The sequence below is a fragment of the Heliangelus exortis genome, chromosome 20 (assembly GCF_036169615.1).
Source record: "Heliangelus exortis chromosome 20, bHelExo1.hap1, whole genome shotgun sequence".
NCBI lineage: Eukaryota > Metazoa > Chordata > Aves > Apodiformes > Trochilidae > Heliangelus > Heliangelus exortis.
The window spans coordinates 150,935-167,730 of NC_092441.1; the positions used below are offsets into that span (position 1 = coordinate 150,935).

At 42.1% G+C, this 16,796-nt stretch overlaps 2 protein-coding genes across 13 annotated transcripts in view; one reads left to right on the forward strand and one right to left on the reverse strand.

Moving 5' to 3' along the window:
* CSNK1D (casein kinase 1 delta) overlaps positions 1 to 6,550 on the forward strand; it is a 24,924-nt gene extending 18,374 nt beyond the window's left edge. For 2 of the 5 annotated variants that reach the window (XR_011729921.1, XR_011729922.1), the window contains 4 exons: positions 64 to 132; positions 2,656 to 2,757; positions 5,140 to 5,316; positions 6,383 to 6,550. The gene's annotated coding sequence lies outside the window, so the exon portion shown is untranslated. Of the gene's footprint in view, positions 1 to 63; positions 732 to 2,655; positions 2,758 to 5,139; positions 5,317 to 6,382 lie in introns of those variants that run through there. The other 3 variants (XR_011729920.1, XR_011729924.1, XM_071764214.1) reach the window with 2 other exon arrangements.
* Positions 5,482 to 14,931, reverse strand: SLC16A3 (solute carrier family 16 member 3). 8 transcript variants are annotated; one of them, XM_071764205.1, is made up of 6 exons: positions 14,684 to 14,931; positions 13,814 to 14,001; positions 9,598 to 9,841; positions 8,923 to 9,066; positions 7,803 to 8,570; positions 5,482 to 6,571 (listed from the first exon to the last, which is right to left on the reverse strand). In XM_071764205.1, the coding sequence occupies exons 3-6, from the start codon at positions 9,818 to 9,820 to the stop codon at positions 6,336 to 6,338; spliced, it is 1,371 nt and encodes a 456-aa protein (XP_071620306.1). In that variant the 5' UTR covers positions 9,821 to 9,841; positions 13,814 to 14,001; positions 14,684 to 14,931; the 3' UTR covers positions 5,482 to 6,335. The 8 variants fall into 8 exon arrangements, with proteins under 8 accessions (XP_071620306.1, XP_071620312.1, XP_071620307.1 ...); XM_071764211.1 differs by lacking the exon at positions 14,684 to 14,931 and having other exon boundaries at positions 7,803 to 7,919; positions 8,388 to 8,570; positions 13,814 to 14,396; XM_071764206.1 differs by lacking the exon at positions 13,814 to 14,001.
* Between the last annotated feature and the right edge of the window lie 1,865 nt (positions 14,932 to 16,796).

The window sequence follows — 16,796 nt, forward strand, 5'->3', positions numbered from 1 at the left end:
ACTATGAATCCTTACTCTCGGTGTAACTTCTTTCTTTTTTTTTTTTTTTTTTCTTTTTTTAAGGGGTTTCTGTACCTGCCAAGTGCTTTGTCAGTTGCAAAGACATTGTTGTCAGTTGAAGACATTGTCACGGTACTAAAACTTCCACTGAAGGATTTTGGTAGTCATGGTCAGAATGCAGCAGTTAGGGTGTACAAGAACAAGGAGAAGGCATTCATTGCTTTGCTCACTGAAAGTGTGTCTTTTGTCTCTTTGAAGCTAAATGTATTTGTCTGCATATTGCTTCTTTTCCAAAAGTCTTTTTTACAATCACTTTCTCTTATCAAGTAATAAGTTGTTATGATGGGAAGCATGGAAAGAGAACTGCTACTGAGACTTGATCAGTTGCAGCAGTTAGGTGAAAAGCAAGTAAAATACTGAGCTCTATCCACAGTGCCCTGTATAATAAAAGCCTTGGGTTTTGCCATGTGATTTCCAGAATTCTGTTCATAATCTGAAGGCAAATATACATTCAAGAATTCTCTTTGTTGCTGACTAGCAAGCCTTTAAAAACTGGAAGGATATTTTAATTTATGCTTGCAGTTTTCATTTAGAACTGTCTACGTGCTTTTATGTAGAAAATACCACCTGTGCTGCTGATTTACATAATCTTGATGGTTACAGAGTCCCAGTATTCTTTGTGGTACAAGTACCTTGAAAACGATTAAAAATAAATCCTATGCTTTAAGAGATATGTTAAGTAAAAGCATATAAGGAGTCCATATGTTTAGTTTAAACTTCATGAAGTTACTCAAGTCTCCCTTGGAGGAAGGCATGTAGAACTCAGTGGCATGTAATCCTTCATTCTTCAGTGGGAAAAAAATAACATAAGCGCAACTATTTCTTGACTTTTCTACACATTCTAGACCTCTGAGTGGCATTTCCTCCATAAAATCTGTCAAAGGCAACAGTTCCAAAAATTGAATTCCCACAAAAAAATCTATACAATGAAGTTACAGATTTGTAAGTAGATCATCAGCTAGAGCATACATGTTAATTTCAAAAATACGGGTTTTTCTTTGTAAAATAATTAATACAAAGGCATTTATTTTGTTCAACCTTTGCTTTACAAAAGACACACTTCATATGTACAAAATAACTTAGTGAAAACAAACACTGTTGTTTTTTTAGTACTGCTGAGCTGCCATCTGTTCAGAAATCTACATTTTAATCTAGTTGTGAGGAAGTGTAATCCACCCTGAATTTATGACAATATATGACACTATACATCATTCAGTAGTTTTGTATCAGGTGAGTACTCAGAGGCCTGATGTTCACTAAGAATCAGTTTCATAGTAAAATCCTACTAAACAGCAAATATTTGCGAAGGAGTAATACTTCATGACTTTCTCACACATTGTGAGCTTTTTCCTGCTTAATCTCATTAAAACTGGTGTGCTTTCACAGAATCACAGAAAGTTAGGGGTTCGAAGGGACCTTGAGATCATTAAGTCCAACCCCCCTGCCAGAGCAGGGCCACCCAAGGAATGCATCCAGGTGGGTTTTAAACATCTCCAGAGAGGGAGATTACATAGCCTGCCTGGGCATCCTGTTCCAGTGCTCTTGTCACCCTCACAGTAAAAAAATTTTTCCTCATGTTTATATGGAGCCTCCTATGCTCAAAGTTTATATCCATTGCCTCTTGTCCTATCATTGGGCATAATTGAGAAGAGCCTGGTACCATCCTTCTGGCTCTCTCCTTTTATGTATTTATAAACATTAATGAAATCACCCCTCATTCTTCTCCAATCTGAAGAGCCCCAGCTCCCTCAGCCTTTCTTCATAAGGGAGATGCTCCACTCCCTTAATCATTTTGGAGGCTCTGTGCTGTACCCTTTCAAGAACGAAACCATTGGATGCTGCAGGCAGAGTGACAAAAGAAAATCAGATAGAATCTTTATATATGCAGTATAAGAAAAAATACTTGTTTTAAGATAGTGTTCTTTGTTAATCTCATTTGGGGAAAATTCTTGACTCAAAATGTATGGATATGATCTAGATCTGAGAAATACACATCAAATGGACAAACAGGGATGTGGAAAAAGGAGAAGTGGTCTATATAATGCTAAAGCTTTAAGCCCAATTGTACTGTGTCTGTGCTGTGACCAACCCAGGATACTTTAGATGTGGTTGGAATAATTTGGTACATTATGCACTAGGAAGAAAATGTCTAGCCCTGGTCTCATAACCAGACAAACATTTAGTTTAATTAGAGTCCTTTGCTTAGTTCAGAGCTGCAAATGTTAAAGGTACAAAGGCAATTCACAGCTCCTGGTATTTCCCATAATCCTTAAGGAAAGGATAAACCAGAGTATCTTGAGGTCATGCAGAGACTTTTTTTTCTAAAAAAATGCCAAACAGCAAATGTTTCTCTACTCTCACTGCTAAGAAAACGTATTTTGATTTTATCTGACATTGTCAACCACTGGATCTTAGATCACATTTTTCAACAAGTCTGAAAAGTGTTTTGCTATTTAAGATTTTTAAGTACTAAAATCTAGATTGGCTGATTTATTGCGTTCAGAGTTTTCCAGTGGAAGGCTTTAACTGCTGAAACAGCAGTAGATAGAAGAGTTAGAAGAGCAAGAGCTATCCTCATTTCTAACTGTTTTGAAGCATTCATCTAGGGATAGTGAGGAAGGGTGCTGGCTTGAATTTTGCCAAGATGATGAAGCAGGTATTGAGATCAGTCAAGGAACAAACAGCTTTTAACTAGAGGTAAGTAGCTTTTTACTCTGCCTCTAACTTTCCCTATGTTTTCAGATGAATGCAGGACTGCTGATCTTGCAGACTGTCACTAGCAAGATACTGCTGCGATCCCAAATTTCTGCAGTAGTAGTGGATACACCTTTTTCCTACTGGTACAGATAAGATCTATTCCAAAAATGTTGAGAAAGCTGCTAAAATAATACATTCTAAAGCCATTGCTTCTCATATGCAGTGCCTCTGCTATGGGCAACAGTGTTTACTCTTCAGATATTGGTGGGTGACCTTCCTTCAGCGGGTCCAGCAGCAGGGAAAAACAGTGTGGAACTTGGGTCATTCCTGTTTTCCTCTGCAGCAAATGGCCTGACACCTTTCTTTGAGACTCAAAGAGTATCGGACACAAAGATCAACTCTGGTTTTCTGTCACAAGGGTGTGCTGCATGCTAATAAATTCTGTAATTTCAGGTGCACCCAGGAACCATTCATTCCTGAAGCAGCATATGCCTTCATCTGGCCATTGGAGTATAGCTCTCTGTACTGGGAGTACAGTGCTGGGAAACATTTTTTTTTTTTTTTTTTTTTCTTTCCCACATCTTTGGGTGGGAAGGAGGTCAGTAATATAAAAGGCCTTTGTGGCCATGTCTGTAGGAGCTGTTGGGTACATGTCTCAACACAGCCTAGCATACTGGCTCAGTTGTCTGAGTGGGACAGAATGGAAGCAGGGAACCTAACTGGCACCAGTAGTCAGTAGTACTCTCAACCCTGCCAATTCTGATGTTGCTGAGAGATCTGCTTTAGTCTTATATCTGTGTTGATGCTTCTTGCAAATGAAAATGGTAAAGATATAACCTACATGAAACTGCCTCGAAAATTAAATTACAGTCCTTAGTTCTCACAGTTAATAAAAGAAACCTATAATTTGACCTCGTGCAGAAAGCATCCCCTGCTCTCACAAATAACTGCAGTACATTGGTAGATCTGTGCTGAAAATAGCACAAAAACAGTGGAAGTCCTGCTCATTCATCTTTAAGAACTTGCATGGGCCCATGAGGCACCTTCTGCGAACTCTAGAATTAGTAATTATTTCTGGTGTCTTTGTTGTAATGCCTTTCTATAATATTATATAATCCACAACCTCCTCTTCTGCCCTACACACATAAAATTGTGGCATAACACATTTCCAGTTTAACCTAAAGGTACTGTGTATGGAAAGCAAAACATAGCATGGAAAGCCAGTGTGATCAGAATTTTCAAGATGTTAAAGAGCCTGGACAATTTGCAGGATATATGGAAACCTAATACTGTGCCAAAACCTGAGGTCAAAGGAATAACCATTTAGTTCTGTAATAACAGTATAGCATGATCTAGCAAAGAAATCTGGTGATCAAAACCCACAAGGACAAAAATGGCTGTTTGAGGATCTGAATTCACCTTTGGGAAGCTTTTTAGTTTTTGCTTTTTGAAACAGAACTCCATCTGAAAACTGTATAAGGCCTTCACATACTATCTGAAGCAGCCTCCAGGGATATAAACTGATCAAGGGATTCTGGCTTCTTGCCTTTTTATATGTTGGCCCTCTCAAGCTAGCAGTTCTGTGGTTCAAGTACTGACTTAGTCTTCAGCAAACTGAGCTGAACTTGGTGACTACATTCATGTAACTAGGACAAGCCAGCACAATTCCTGCTGCTAAATCAATAAAAGGTTTTAAAGTAACGCGCTATGTGATAAAAATAGTTTATTCAGTGCAGCATCCATTTCTTTTTAAAAATAAAAATTAAAAAACCAACCCAAAACAACAAACAAACAACACCTGTCAGGATCCTAACTTTTCAATTTCTGTGCAAGATTGTCCTAACAATGCAAAACCATTTTGAAGAAATTACCAGAATGGAGGCTAGTATCTGAAATACCATTCCATTACGGAATAGTTCGTGGTTTTGGCACTTTGTTGGATTTACTGTATGTTTCTGTTAAAGTGGTTGAGTATGAAACTGTGTTATTTTTAAAAGGGATACAGAGTTTTAAGGGATTAAGGTGTTTTAGTTTTCAGTTATTATGCAAAACAGTTTTGGCATCTGAAAGCCAGTAACCCTCTGCTACCAATAAGAAAACAATCTTTTACAATTGGTCTTTTCTGAAGATTGTTACTGCAGTCACAAACTCTAGAGTTTTTTATAAACATACTTGAAAGATGCATTGCAGTAGCAGAATTTTGTGTAAAATACTACATTTCTTTAATGTGTTTGGGTGGAAAAAAATACAGATTGACTTCCCTTTAGCTTCCTTTTCTATTCAGTGTTTTCACATGCATCTTTTCCCTCTCCTTGTTTCTTCAGCTATGCTGTCACTACCTTGCTTGACCTGTTTCTTCTCCTTCCCTCATGACAATTTCAGAGACAATCTAAAGACTGGCCAGATACTCCCCACTCTGTTTGCAGAATGAGTAGCAGAACCGACCCCGTTACTGATTGGTCCTTGTGTACTGCTGTCATAAATGGGATCAACAATTATATCATGCTTTCTCAACCAGCAAGAATGGCAGCTTTTTCCATAGATTAACCAAAAGGATGGGTAAGTGGGCAAATGAAAAAGAAAACAAACAAAACAAATAAGCAAAAAACAAAACAAAAAACCCAAGCAAAACAAACAAACAAAAAAAACAACCCACAAAACCAAAACAAACAATAAAACACCCTATTAAGAACTTCCTAAGTGGCTAACATCTGGAAACTTACATTTCTATCTAAAATGGACACTCTTTCAGAAGACTCTACTAAACCTAATATCCATCTTCTCCATGTTGCTTGTAATAATTTTCAGTGCTGCAAGGGAACTACTGAAAACCATGTATGTAAACATTGGCTGACTTTGTTTGCTTACAGGCTCTGTCAGGATCAGTTCTGCTCATTTTATTTTCTTTTCATACTACCTCATAATACCACTTGTGTGATCTGCTGAGGACAGTATCTGTAATGTGTGTTTTCACATTGAATATTTCCAGATGATAATTACAAAGATTATAGGTTTAGACAAAAACCTAGAAATACATTTACACGAATCAAGGTAACAGATACATCAAAGGTAAGTTAGGGCTGAGCCAATCAATCTAAAAATCTAAAAAAGTAAGAAATTCAAAAACCAAATGGAGAACTTCAAGTTCCTGAGATTTTTCTCCATCTTGAACTTTCCCCTTCACAAAGAACACAGAAAGGGAAATTATATTTATCCACACAACACAGCAATTTCACCAGTATTGTTTGAAAACATACATATAATTCCACTTTTTTTAAAATATATTCTTCCTGTGTCTTCCGAGTGAGTAGTTTCTGGTGATGCATAGCAAGACTACTTGTGTTTATAAAAGCTTGTTTAGTTTACATAAAAAGTATAACCAAAATACTCCACCTTTTACTGTTAAAGCTAATTCTCCAAAAAAAGGTTGTGTAGCTGATCAGCCTCCAGAGGGAGACCCAAAGAGCTGACCGGCATCCAGGTAATAAAGCAGACAGCCCAGCCCTAAACTATATCTATTTCTAAAATAAATAGTGTTGAAAATCTTCCTTTTCTAAACATTTTGCTTCCTGTCATGCTCACACACAAGTTTCTGGGTTAGTTACAACTTTGCCATTTTTTTCAGGCTCATCTTTCAGAAACTGCTCCACTTCAATAGAGTCCACCTTGGCTTCATCTTTTGTGTGTGGTTCTTCTGATTTTTTCTTAATGCAGAAGAAATTTCCCAATGCCAATACAAATGCTGAGGTGGTAACTTCAGTTCCAGCAGTAATAAAAACAAACATGTACCTCCCTGTTGCATCCAAGAGTTTTCCTGGAAAACACAAGGTTGCATGTAATTAAGAAAAATGTTTGTCTTGCAATTAATTGTTTTTTACTTTTTAAAAATACTTAAATGCCTCCTGTCCAGAAATACCATGACTAAAATACCCTTTTGCCATGTTTCTAACAAATATTTTTTCTATTAGTTCAGTTCAGTTTAACATTCACTGTCCCACCTCAATACACATGCTACCCTGCACAAACAGACTCATGCAGTTCAGCTGGAATAAAACTAGCCTAGTCTTCATATGCAAGAGATCAAACAAGTCCATGTATTTCAGATCAAAACTTGTGTATCTGTGCCAAGGGTCTGTATCATCAGCTTTCTTTCACTCCCAGTCTCATTTCCTTTCCTACATGGGCAGTGCACTGTCTGGTTAAAATGGAAATCTTAATAGTTGGTCTGGAGTACTTGAATAATTCTGATGCTTTAGTCAAATTAATTTTTCATAGGACACAGTGGAGTTGAAAGAACAGGAGAGAGAATGGGAAGAAAATGCCTCTCCAAACCTAAATGTCGAGTAGTAGTACACAGAACTTTTTCTTCTGCGAGTGACTGGCACAACAAAAATAATTGATGCTTTTTAGTGCCTCCTATAAACACTGCCATTTTATAGTAGTGAACAAAGAGGGGGGTTGGCTGGCTTTTTGGTTTTTTAGGGTAAAATTTACATTTCTTAAGTAATTAATTCGCAATTCTGAATTCAAATTTGTGATTATTTTGTAATGCCCCCTTTTTCTTGAATTGTGAGACTATGACAGCAGTCTACCTTCCTTAAAACAGTCCAGCCTTGTAAGATTCTTTACCCCTTCCCTCCATCTGATGTTTTCTTTCTCCTCCAAATCTACAATAGATAGAGAATCTATCCTAGTTCTTTCCAAGGAAAATACACAGGTTTCCTGTTCTGAAAGCCAACTCCAAAGAGATCTGAATTATCACAAGTTATTCATCTGTCTCATACAGATCAGTCATCTCCTACTAAGAGGTCTGGTGCAGGCTTTCAGTGAAGAAAGTGCAGCACCTCCAGATGGCATTTCAACCAATGCTGAAACAGATCCAAGAAGGAAAAGATCATCCCACCCTGTCTTGGACTACTGAAGCATGTGCAATACTAGCAATGATAGGCACTTCTCACATAACTTGTCTTTTTTTCCCCTATATAATTTGTGTAAATGGATGCAATACAAATTATTATGAATTCTTAATTCAATGGAATACCTACCTGCCGATGGTGGACCAATTAGAACAGCCATAGCTTCTGCCAGGAGCACCAGACCGATAGCACTGGAAAACTTCTGAGTACCAACAATAGCCATGAGAACTTCAAACTGAAGAGCCCCTACCATTCCATAAGAAATACCAAAGAAAATGCAAAAGACCACCAAGCCACTATAATCAACAGACATAGAACCCATGAGATCTGTAAAGCCATTGAAAATCATAGCAAAGCTGAAGAGGTAGACACAGCGTGGTCTAACCCACTTAAGACTAGCTACCATCCCACAAATAGGCCGAGCAAAGATATCAATGAATCCCAGAATAGTCAGAAGAAAAGCTGCTTTGGTATCCTGATACCCTAAATCCTTGGCATAATTCACAACAAAAACTGGGGGAACAAAGAGGCCCAGCACCATGATAGATGCTGCTAGTGTGTAGATTACAAAACCACCATCTTTAAACACACTGAAATCCAGAAGTTTTTTCTTCACTCTCTTCTCAGGTGATTCTTTGGTAGCTTCAGACTTTTTGGGTGGCTCCAAAGGCCTCATTAATGCTCCACATACACAGCAGTTGAGCAGAATCCCACCTAATATAAGGAATCCTCCTCTCCAACCATACTCGTGTTGTAGTATCTGCCCCAATGGTGAGAGTGCACAAAGAAACACAGGACTGCCAGCAGCGGATAGCCCATTGGCTAAGGGCCGACGTTTGTCAAAGTAACGGTTTAGCATGATGAGTGAAGGCTGAAAGTTCAGTGCCAGACCCAAACCTGTTACAAAGGGTACATAAGAATTAATACTGGCCTACAATATCCCAATTACATTCTAATTACAGGTTTTCTGATTAATGTCTTAAGAGTTTTATTTCAAATGGACAAAAGAAATTGTAACATTCTTAAAAGCATTCCACTTCCATAACATTAATGTACTTCCTGCTCACACTTCACTGATTACAGCAGTGGTTATTGAACATACCAGAAACAATAACATATATTGCAAAATACATGACAGTTTAATTCCACAGGTATATTCCATCTTTATAAAAGCCCATTTGGATGATCCTGATGACGTACATAATTGTCACAGCTAAGACATAAGCTAGCTCATTTTCAACCTACTTACCAGTAATCACACCTGCAGTAAAATAGATCTGAATTATGCTTGTGCAGAAAGAGGCTGTCACCATCCCCATTGAGGCAAAAAGGCCACCCACCAGCATGACAGGGCGACAGCCAAAGCGATTGACACATACACTACACAGAGGACCTAGGGAAGAAAAGCAAGTTAAGAGTTGCTAAGACAAACCAATTGTCGCAATTGATTTTATGTCAGTTTGCATTTTTTCTTCAATGGACCTGGCACTCAGATTTACAGTTGAGAGTTGATGATCTTAAAGGTCTTTTACAACCTAAATGATTCTGTGATTCTTTCCATACTTTATCCACACTGTCAGGCCAAAATGGAAGAGTGTTCTTTCCTCTGTAGTCAAATACTTAAGTCTTTTTTGTATTCAGAAGGCCATGCAATTTTTCATCGTCTTTCGTAGCTACTGAGCTACAGAATTTAATTTCCTATGCAAGCTGGATGTCCTTTTAGATTTATGTGATTAATAGTAATAAATAGTAATTACTATTAATAGTGCTTTTTTTTTTAATTTATCTGATCAGTAGCAATTCTTCTTTGGAATGCCTTACTTACACACAGGTAATGATATGCAGTTATGACATGCTGGAAATGGCTATATGATTTACAAACATTATTGCATGACACAAAACTGTTTCGAAAACAGCTACCTACCTGTTCCATAAAGCATGGCCAACAGAATGGAGGAAATCCATGCGGTGTCACTATATCCAATGCCAAATTCCCGGATAAGTTCTTTAAAGAAGACGCTAACTGCCTTAGGAAAGGCATAGGAGAATCCTGTGATGATAAAGCAGCCAAAAAGGACAGCCCAGCCCCAGCCGCCATCAGGGGCTTTAACACCAGATGGACCATCATCAACCACTACAGCTCCCATGATGAAGCTCAAGAGTGTTCCCTAAGAAAAAAAAGTCGTTACAGTTTATAGACATTGGGACAATCATCTAACCAAAATAGGGAGAAATTGCACTGCAGCTGAAGTTACAAAGAAGAGATGGGGCTATTTTAAATACAAACCTTGAAGATAAAGTGCAATTGTAACTATTGGTTGTTTAGGCTTAGTCCATGTAGAGCTTGCAAAAGATAGGTAAAAATGAGATGCACACAGCTGAGTTTAAAATGAACATCACCTCACAGCTGTCTTGAAGTTAAAACTAGAATTCAACCAAATTAGTGTTTCATAGGAAAACTGAAGCCATCACAGTAGTTTGGGGGTGTGTCTGACCTTCACAAATACATAATAACTACTCCATGAAGCCTTCAGGGTTCTTGTTGCAAGACCTTGTTGTATGAAGCTCCTGGACTGTTCACTCAGGAAAGACCTGGATGCAACATCAGGTCCATCACAAGTATTCGGTGCAACGGGACAAATCATTCAGGTTGTTGTTCCCTACTGAGGACAGTGATACAGACATGATGCACTGGTATATGGAAAAGAGGAAGACCCCTTCGAGCTCCTGATGAGCTATCAGTTTTCACACACTAAGTGCCTAAGCTAAAGTGCAATGAAGATCTGCACAGTTTTTGTGGATGATGGTAGTCAGTAACTGCAACAGTGCTCAGTATCACTGCCTGAAGCAAATACTGCCCATTGTTGGTAGTACTACATTATCAGTACAACTGTTAATATTTTATTTGGTCATAGTTCACCTCCTCCATATGCTGCCACAAGCACCTTTGCACCTAAAAAATAAAGTATTTTCTCATGGGAATGTTATGTGCTATACAGTAATGCTGCAAAGTTTTGAGATACTGGGTACGAAATGATGCTGAGGAACGCCCGGGGGCCCTGAGGGGCTGCGGGTGGACGCTGCTCCGAGCCGCTTCCGTCCCACGCGCCCCCCGCCACCCCCGTGACGTGCGGCGGCGCGAGCTGGCGGCAGCCGCACTGAGACGTGCGGGACGTGACAGGGCGGCGGGCGGGGTCGCGGCTGCAGCCACCGCGAGCTGCGCGGCTGCGAGGGAGCCCGGCGGAAACACCCTCCTCCCTGGTCGCCCCTGCGCTGCTCCCGGCCCGACCTGCGCGCTGCCTGATGTCCCGCCCGGCCGACGGGACAGAGGGGACTGGCGTACCTGAAGAGAAGCGGTCTATAAAACGGGTCTGTGTTCTGCTGTGATGAAAGAGCTAGGCTTGCAGATGTGAGGGGACCTGGCACACTTCCAGCATTTCATAAAAATAAGTCTATAGGGAAACGGTAACATCCACTCACTCTTCTTCACGTCATGTCTATTTACCACATCTAGCTAAAAATCACCATAAACCAATCTACCAGACCTTCAAAGGCCATCTACACATGCACACACATACATCAGTCTTGTTCATCTGGTTTAGTCCATCAGTAGTTCATGTTAGCACATCAAAATTGAAAGACCATTAGCCACAACTAAATGAACCCTGTCTCTGTAAACAGAACAGCATATGAACTTCACCCTGCTGCAGTGTGCCCTTACTACATTACACTGTATTCACCTCCCCTGGAGAACTAATAGGAAGTGGTGGGGAGGTTTCTGTCTGAAACGTGCAAACTGGAGTTAGCATTAGAAGAGAGGAGATTAGTTCATGGTTGACTTGCAAAAGCAAAATTTTTACTTATCACTTCATTACTGGGACTCTGCTTTGCTTTCTGCCCTTGCTAGCACAGTCCTGTTTAAAGGCAAAGGATTACCATGAGCTGGCTACAGTTTGGTTTCAGTATCTTCACAACACACATCAGTATTGTCAGTATTTATTCCAGATTCCTATCATAAATTGTTTCTTCCTTTGGTAATGTGTTAGACAAAGAGAGAAAACGTAGTTAAGTATTTGGGGTTTTGTGCTCCTGAGATTATCTTCCTGTTGCCGTGGAAACTAATGCAGGATCAGTTAGGAGAAAATATTAGGTGATTGTAGGTAGCATTGTGGGTGATGCATTTGTTGTGTTGGTGCAGTGTATATAAAAGGAGACCATTTGTATTATTAATAAGAATAGCTAGAAATGGCAAGAATCTAAAATCAGCATTTAGCCAACGCCCTTACTGGACACAGTGCAGTACTTTATGGTCAGCAGTATGGGTAGGAAGGACATTTGTGAGTATGCAGGCTGACCTATATAAATTTAAAACTTCCCCTGCATTAATTGTTTTAACTAAAGCAGAAATCTAACCAACCTTGGATTCCTAGCATAGAAATAAAAAATGGTTATCAAAAATAAATAAATGAAGAGGTTAATAATTCTCTCTTCACAGGGTCTTGGGAGTATAGATACACTGAAGAGTGTAGACTGCTCAATACTATGTTAATAAGAGTCACAGACCTCCTATATTTGCCCACAGGTACTAAAACCTAAGCAGACTAAACCTAAGACGTATTCCATCCTTGGCTTTGAGTGAAGAATCCTAAGACTAGCCAATTCTACTGATTTTTGTGGGAAATGACCACTTGAAAAGCAATTTAATACCCTCCAGAACCTGGTGATATCCCTCTATAGACAGAACAGCTACCCTTTAGAACAGTTACCCTTTGCATTGACATCACTGACATCTGCCTATTTGACATGATCGTAACTCTTTTCCTGATGCTCTTGCACTAACACATAGATCCTTAGTTTGAATTTTATTTATTACAACTCATTCTTAGGTACTTTGTACAAGCTATTTTAATGGGCCACTGGCACAAAAAAGTTGTGCACTTCTTGTGGCTTACCTTGTTAAATATCAGTCAATTGAATTACATTCCAAAAGCTGCTGAAAACTCCTGTTCTCTACAAAATCATTACTGCATTTACTGATGTCTGCCCTGACCTCCTGTCCTCCCCGCAAGGCTCTGCAGTGACTTTCACGCTCTCATTTTGGCCTCTTCTGTTTAATCTGCAAGTTTTCCAGTTCCACTGCATATGCCTTTCTTAGGAGTTTGACAGCTTTCACCATTCTCTAATTTCTCTCTCACGACTCACAGGGAAAAACATACAGTAATTCTATGCTGGCTGTAGCTGTAGGTAATGTTCCAGTCCCCCACTTAGCCCAAAACCTTTTTAGTGCTCACTGCTGCAGCACAGTGACATACATCACAAGTTACTAGCAGACTGCAACACAGTAAATTCATATGCAATTTTTTGTGTAGTAAGTAATACTAACAAGTTTAGATTCTACACTGCTGCATTATGGGAAATTGCATTGTGCATCTGGCCAAAAAGCATCATTTTACACAGTCACTTTGGACAGTGCAGCTGCATAACATGGTGTCATACATCGAGATATGTGAATTCCCACTTAAGTCACAATTTAAAATGTTGCCTTAATATTTTTATAATTTACCTTGAGTTATACTTTCAAATGAACCACAACAGGTGTACTGTACTAACTGATTCTGTTCCCCATTTTTAAACTGCTGGCCACCACGCCTTAAGAAACTACCGCTCCCTCTGAAATAAATATTGCAAAACCATACATGACTCCATTCTGTGACATCCTAAACTAAACTGTTTTCCAACTGCTTTACGCAAAAAGCACACAAACCCACTGACCAAAAGTGCGTTTCTACAACCAGTGGTGACAGTCCGCACCGGTGAGGAAGCTGTATCGCTATAATTCACCCACGGCTTTATGCGCTTCGCTTTTCCCCACGGAACCGTTCGGAGGAAAACAAGCCCCAAACCTTTTCTTTTCATGAGGATTACCAGTTGTAGCAGAAAAGGGCTCTTCCCGCAGCGATGCAGAGGGGATGCAGCTGACCGCCGCGGGGGAGGAGCGGGGTAGGGAGAACAATAGTGGCCGCCCGCGGCCCTTCAGGGCGGGCACGGCGCAGAGACGACCCCGGGAACGCTGGGGCCGCCGCCGGTTCTCGGGAAGCCCCCGGGAGGTGGTCGCGCGATTCCGCGCCCGAGCGCCTCACCTTCCTCCGCGCGCTCGCAGAACCGAGTAACGGAGCTCAGACCCAGGGCTGCGGCGGTGTCCTCATGAGGGAACGGTCCCTCAGACAGCGCGTCTCTCGCTTTGGCGGATCTAAACTGTCGCCCCTGTCGAGAAAGGGAACTCCGGAACTTACCCCTGGGGCTCGACGCTTAAACGAAAAGTGAGCAGCTGCGAAGGGAACGCGCCGTCAGAGCTGGACGCGGAGACCCGCGTCGTCCGGTACCGGTCTGAAGCCAGCAATGGCGGGAACAAAGCCCGAGCTGGTGGGTGCAGCGCAAGCCACCCGCGTGGCACTGTACGTGCGCCGAGGCGGGACCCGGACCGAAGGGGGAGCGGGGGGCAGCGCCCTCTCACCGCAGCCGGAGCGAGGCTTGGTCCCCAATACTACTCAGTGTCCGGACAGCGCTATCAGACCGACAGCGGCGGGGACGTTGGGCGACCTGCACCGCAGCGCGGGTTTCCCGAGGAAGAAATCCGCCCGCCTGTTCCCATAAGCTGGGATAAACGGAGACGGGCCCTGTGGGGGGAGGGCGGGCATCCGTCTCCCGTGAGGTGGCGCCCGGGGCGTTGCGGACAGCTCGTGCCGTGCCCACCGCCTCACCGGCTCCTTAGGGAGCCTCTGGGCGCAGAATGAAGCTGCGAAGCACGCGTCGCTCTCGCCCAAATCCTCTGCCGCGCTCGAGCGCGGCCGCCGTCCAGGGCAGCCCGATGCAAAGTGCACCCTCGGCCGGCCCGGCCCTTCGGAGTCGGCTCACGCGGCTCCGGACCCCGCGGCGCTCCCCCAGACGCTCGCTCCCGTACGCCAGCCGAGCACTCCGCAGCAGCAAGCACAGCGGCTCCGGCTCAGTACCTGAGTCACGTCCCACGCCTTAGCCTAAGGATGCTCGTGCTCGTGCCGCTCTGCTGCCCGCCGTCACCCCTCGCCCAGGCAAACTCCCCCCAGCCCGTCTGCGTCCCGCGGCACGCACCGGCGAGGCAGTTCGGTGTCTGCTGGCCCCTCCCACGCCAGAGCGGAGGCGCCCGGGTCCCGGCGCCGGCACGTGACTCCTTCCCGCCGCCGCCGTTCTCCTGCACCAGCACCGCGGGCGACCCGGCCCGCGGGGGAGAGGCAGCAGCCGCCGACCCGCCCGGAGCGGAGCAGCCAGCGCACAAGGTACGAACGCGAGTGTTCTGTTGATTGCCTGGAATGCCAGGCGGGGTCGGATCCTGCCCGCGGGGAGTGCTGCCCCGGTGCTGAGAGGATCAGGACCTGAGCAACGGACTGAGTTCAATTTGCTTCTGTAGCTGAGGTTTGTTCTGAGATGAGGTTTCAGTTTGCCAGGAAACGATCACGGTTTCTTCGTTGTTTCGTCACATAAGACAGACTTTAATGAGCTTCCTTCCTTTTATTTTTAATTAGTTTTTTAATCTTATAAAAGATTTTGATTGTGATACTGTGCATTCAGCATGTAACTTGCAGCTTGCCTCCTCACCAAGGAATCACTGTTAGCAAATATGCCTGCTTGAGATACTCTGCTTTTACATCCAGATGCAGTGAGCTTTCTGCACTGATCTTCTCTGGCTCTACTGCTATTCATACTAATATTGAAATATAAGACTGGGTGTTGATATTGGCATTATTTAGCATCCATAGAAAATGTGATGGGCTTCTATGGTGCAGTACATAAAATACTAGTCCTTAGGCTACTCAGGGCTTAGGAAATTCAGGAGTAGGTGCTCCACTCCTTTGTGTGTTTGCAGCACACAATCCACTGTATAGAGTAGTGATTGTCCTCGTGTACTCACAGAATCATCAGGGCTGGAAAGGAACTCCAAGATCACCAACACCAACCATCCACTGAGGAGAAAAGGGATGAGGCCCATCAAAATTGGTAGAGTCTAGCAGCTGAAGAAATTTTTACGTGTCTTTACACATATTATTTCTCCAGAAAAAGGAAGTACAATCTCCATTGCCAGTCCTAAAGGACTGGAAAAAATGACGTTTCTCAGAGGGAGATAGTTTTAGTAGTCATGGCCCAAACTTTGTAATTTCTTAAGGAGGAGAGTTTCATCCCACTAAATCTTATGAGTTGTTACTCAGTTTTATCTGAACTACTTCACAAAAATGTATAGCCACCAGTAGAGTGTTTAATTCAAACCTTAGAGGTATGCTCTTTGTGAAGATATTCTCAGGAAGGATAGAGGTGCCTAGGAATGGAGAGGAGCAATGGTGAAAGTGAAGTTGGCAAAATACCTAAACCACCAGAATCTCTTACAGCTACTCAAGTGGTGTAAGAGGCAAGATAAGGAAAGAGATACTAATCAAACATGTTAAAAAGACAAAAAAGAGGACTGGGTCAACATTGTCCCGACTAAAGCCTCCATCTCTCAGCAGTTTAGTTAATAGAGTGCAACATGTGGTCTCTGGTTAGTTCACACTATTTTAGAGTTCAGTGTTGTTTTTTTTCTAGAGGCCGAAGAGTGTCACTGCAGTTGGTCTGTTTTTCAGAAGTGGACATACATAGGCATAGACCAGCTGCTGAGAAAATTGGCCAGCAGTCTCTGTTCTGTAGCTGATGGCTTCTATTGTTTCTGAAGAATGCATTCTCTGAAAGAGAGGTATTTGTAGTGGATGACATAGCAGGGTAAATGACAGCCCCCAGCATCAGCACCCAGATAATTGGATTTGATTCTAATTCAACACATGAGCAGAACACAGCATTACTGTGCTTAAAGAAGCCTTCGGAGTCTGGTTAACTTCACAAACACTTGGAACAGAGGCACAAAGCCTGCTAGGTGGAGTTATGTTAACATGAGTTTAAGCATTAAATGTGCTACTTTAAGAGATAAAAATGAAGCAATGAGAACCCAAACCACTATGAGTTAAGACATCTATTACAAGAGCTTCAAAAAGTTCTTCTTTGGAGTTCTAACTAAATATAAAAAGAATTCTACATCACAGTTGGATTCCACACCACTGTTCA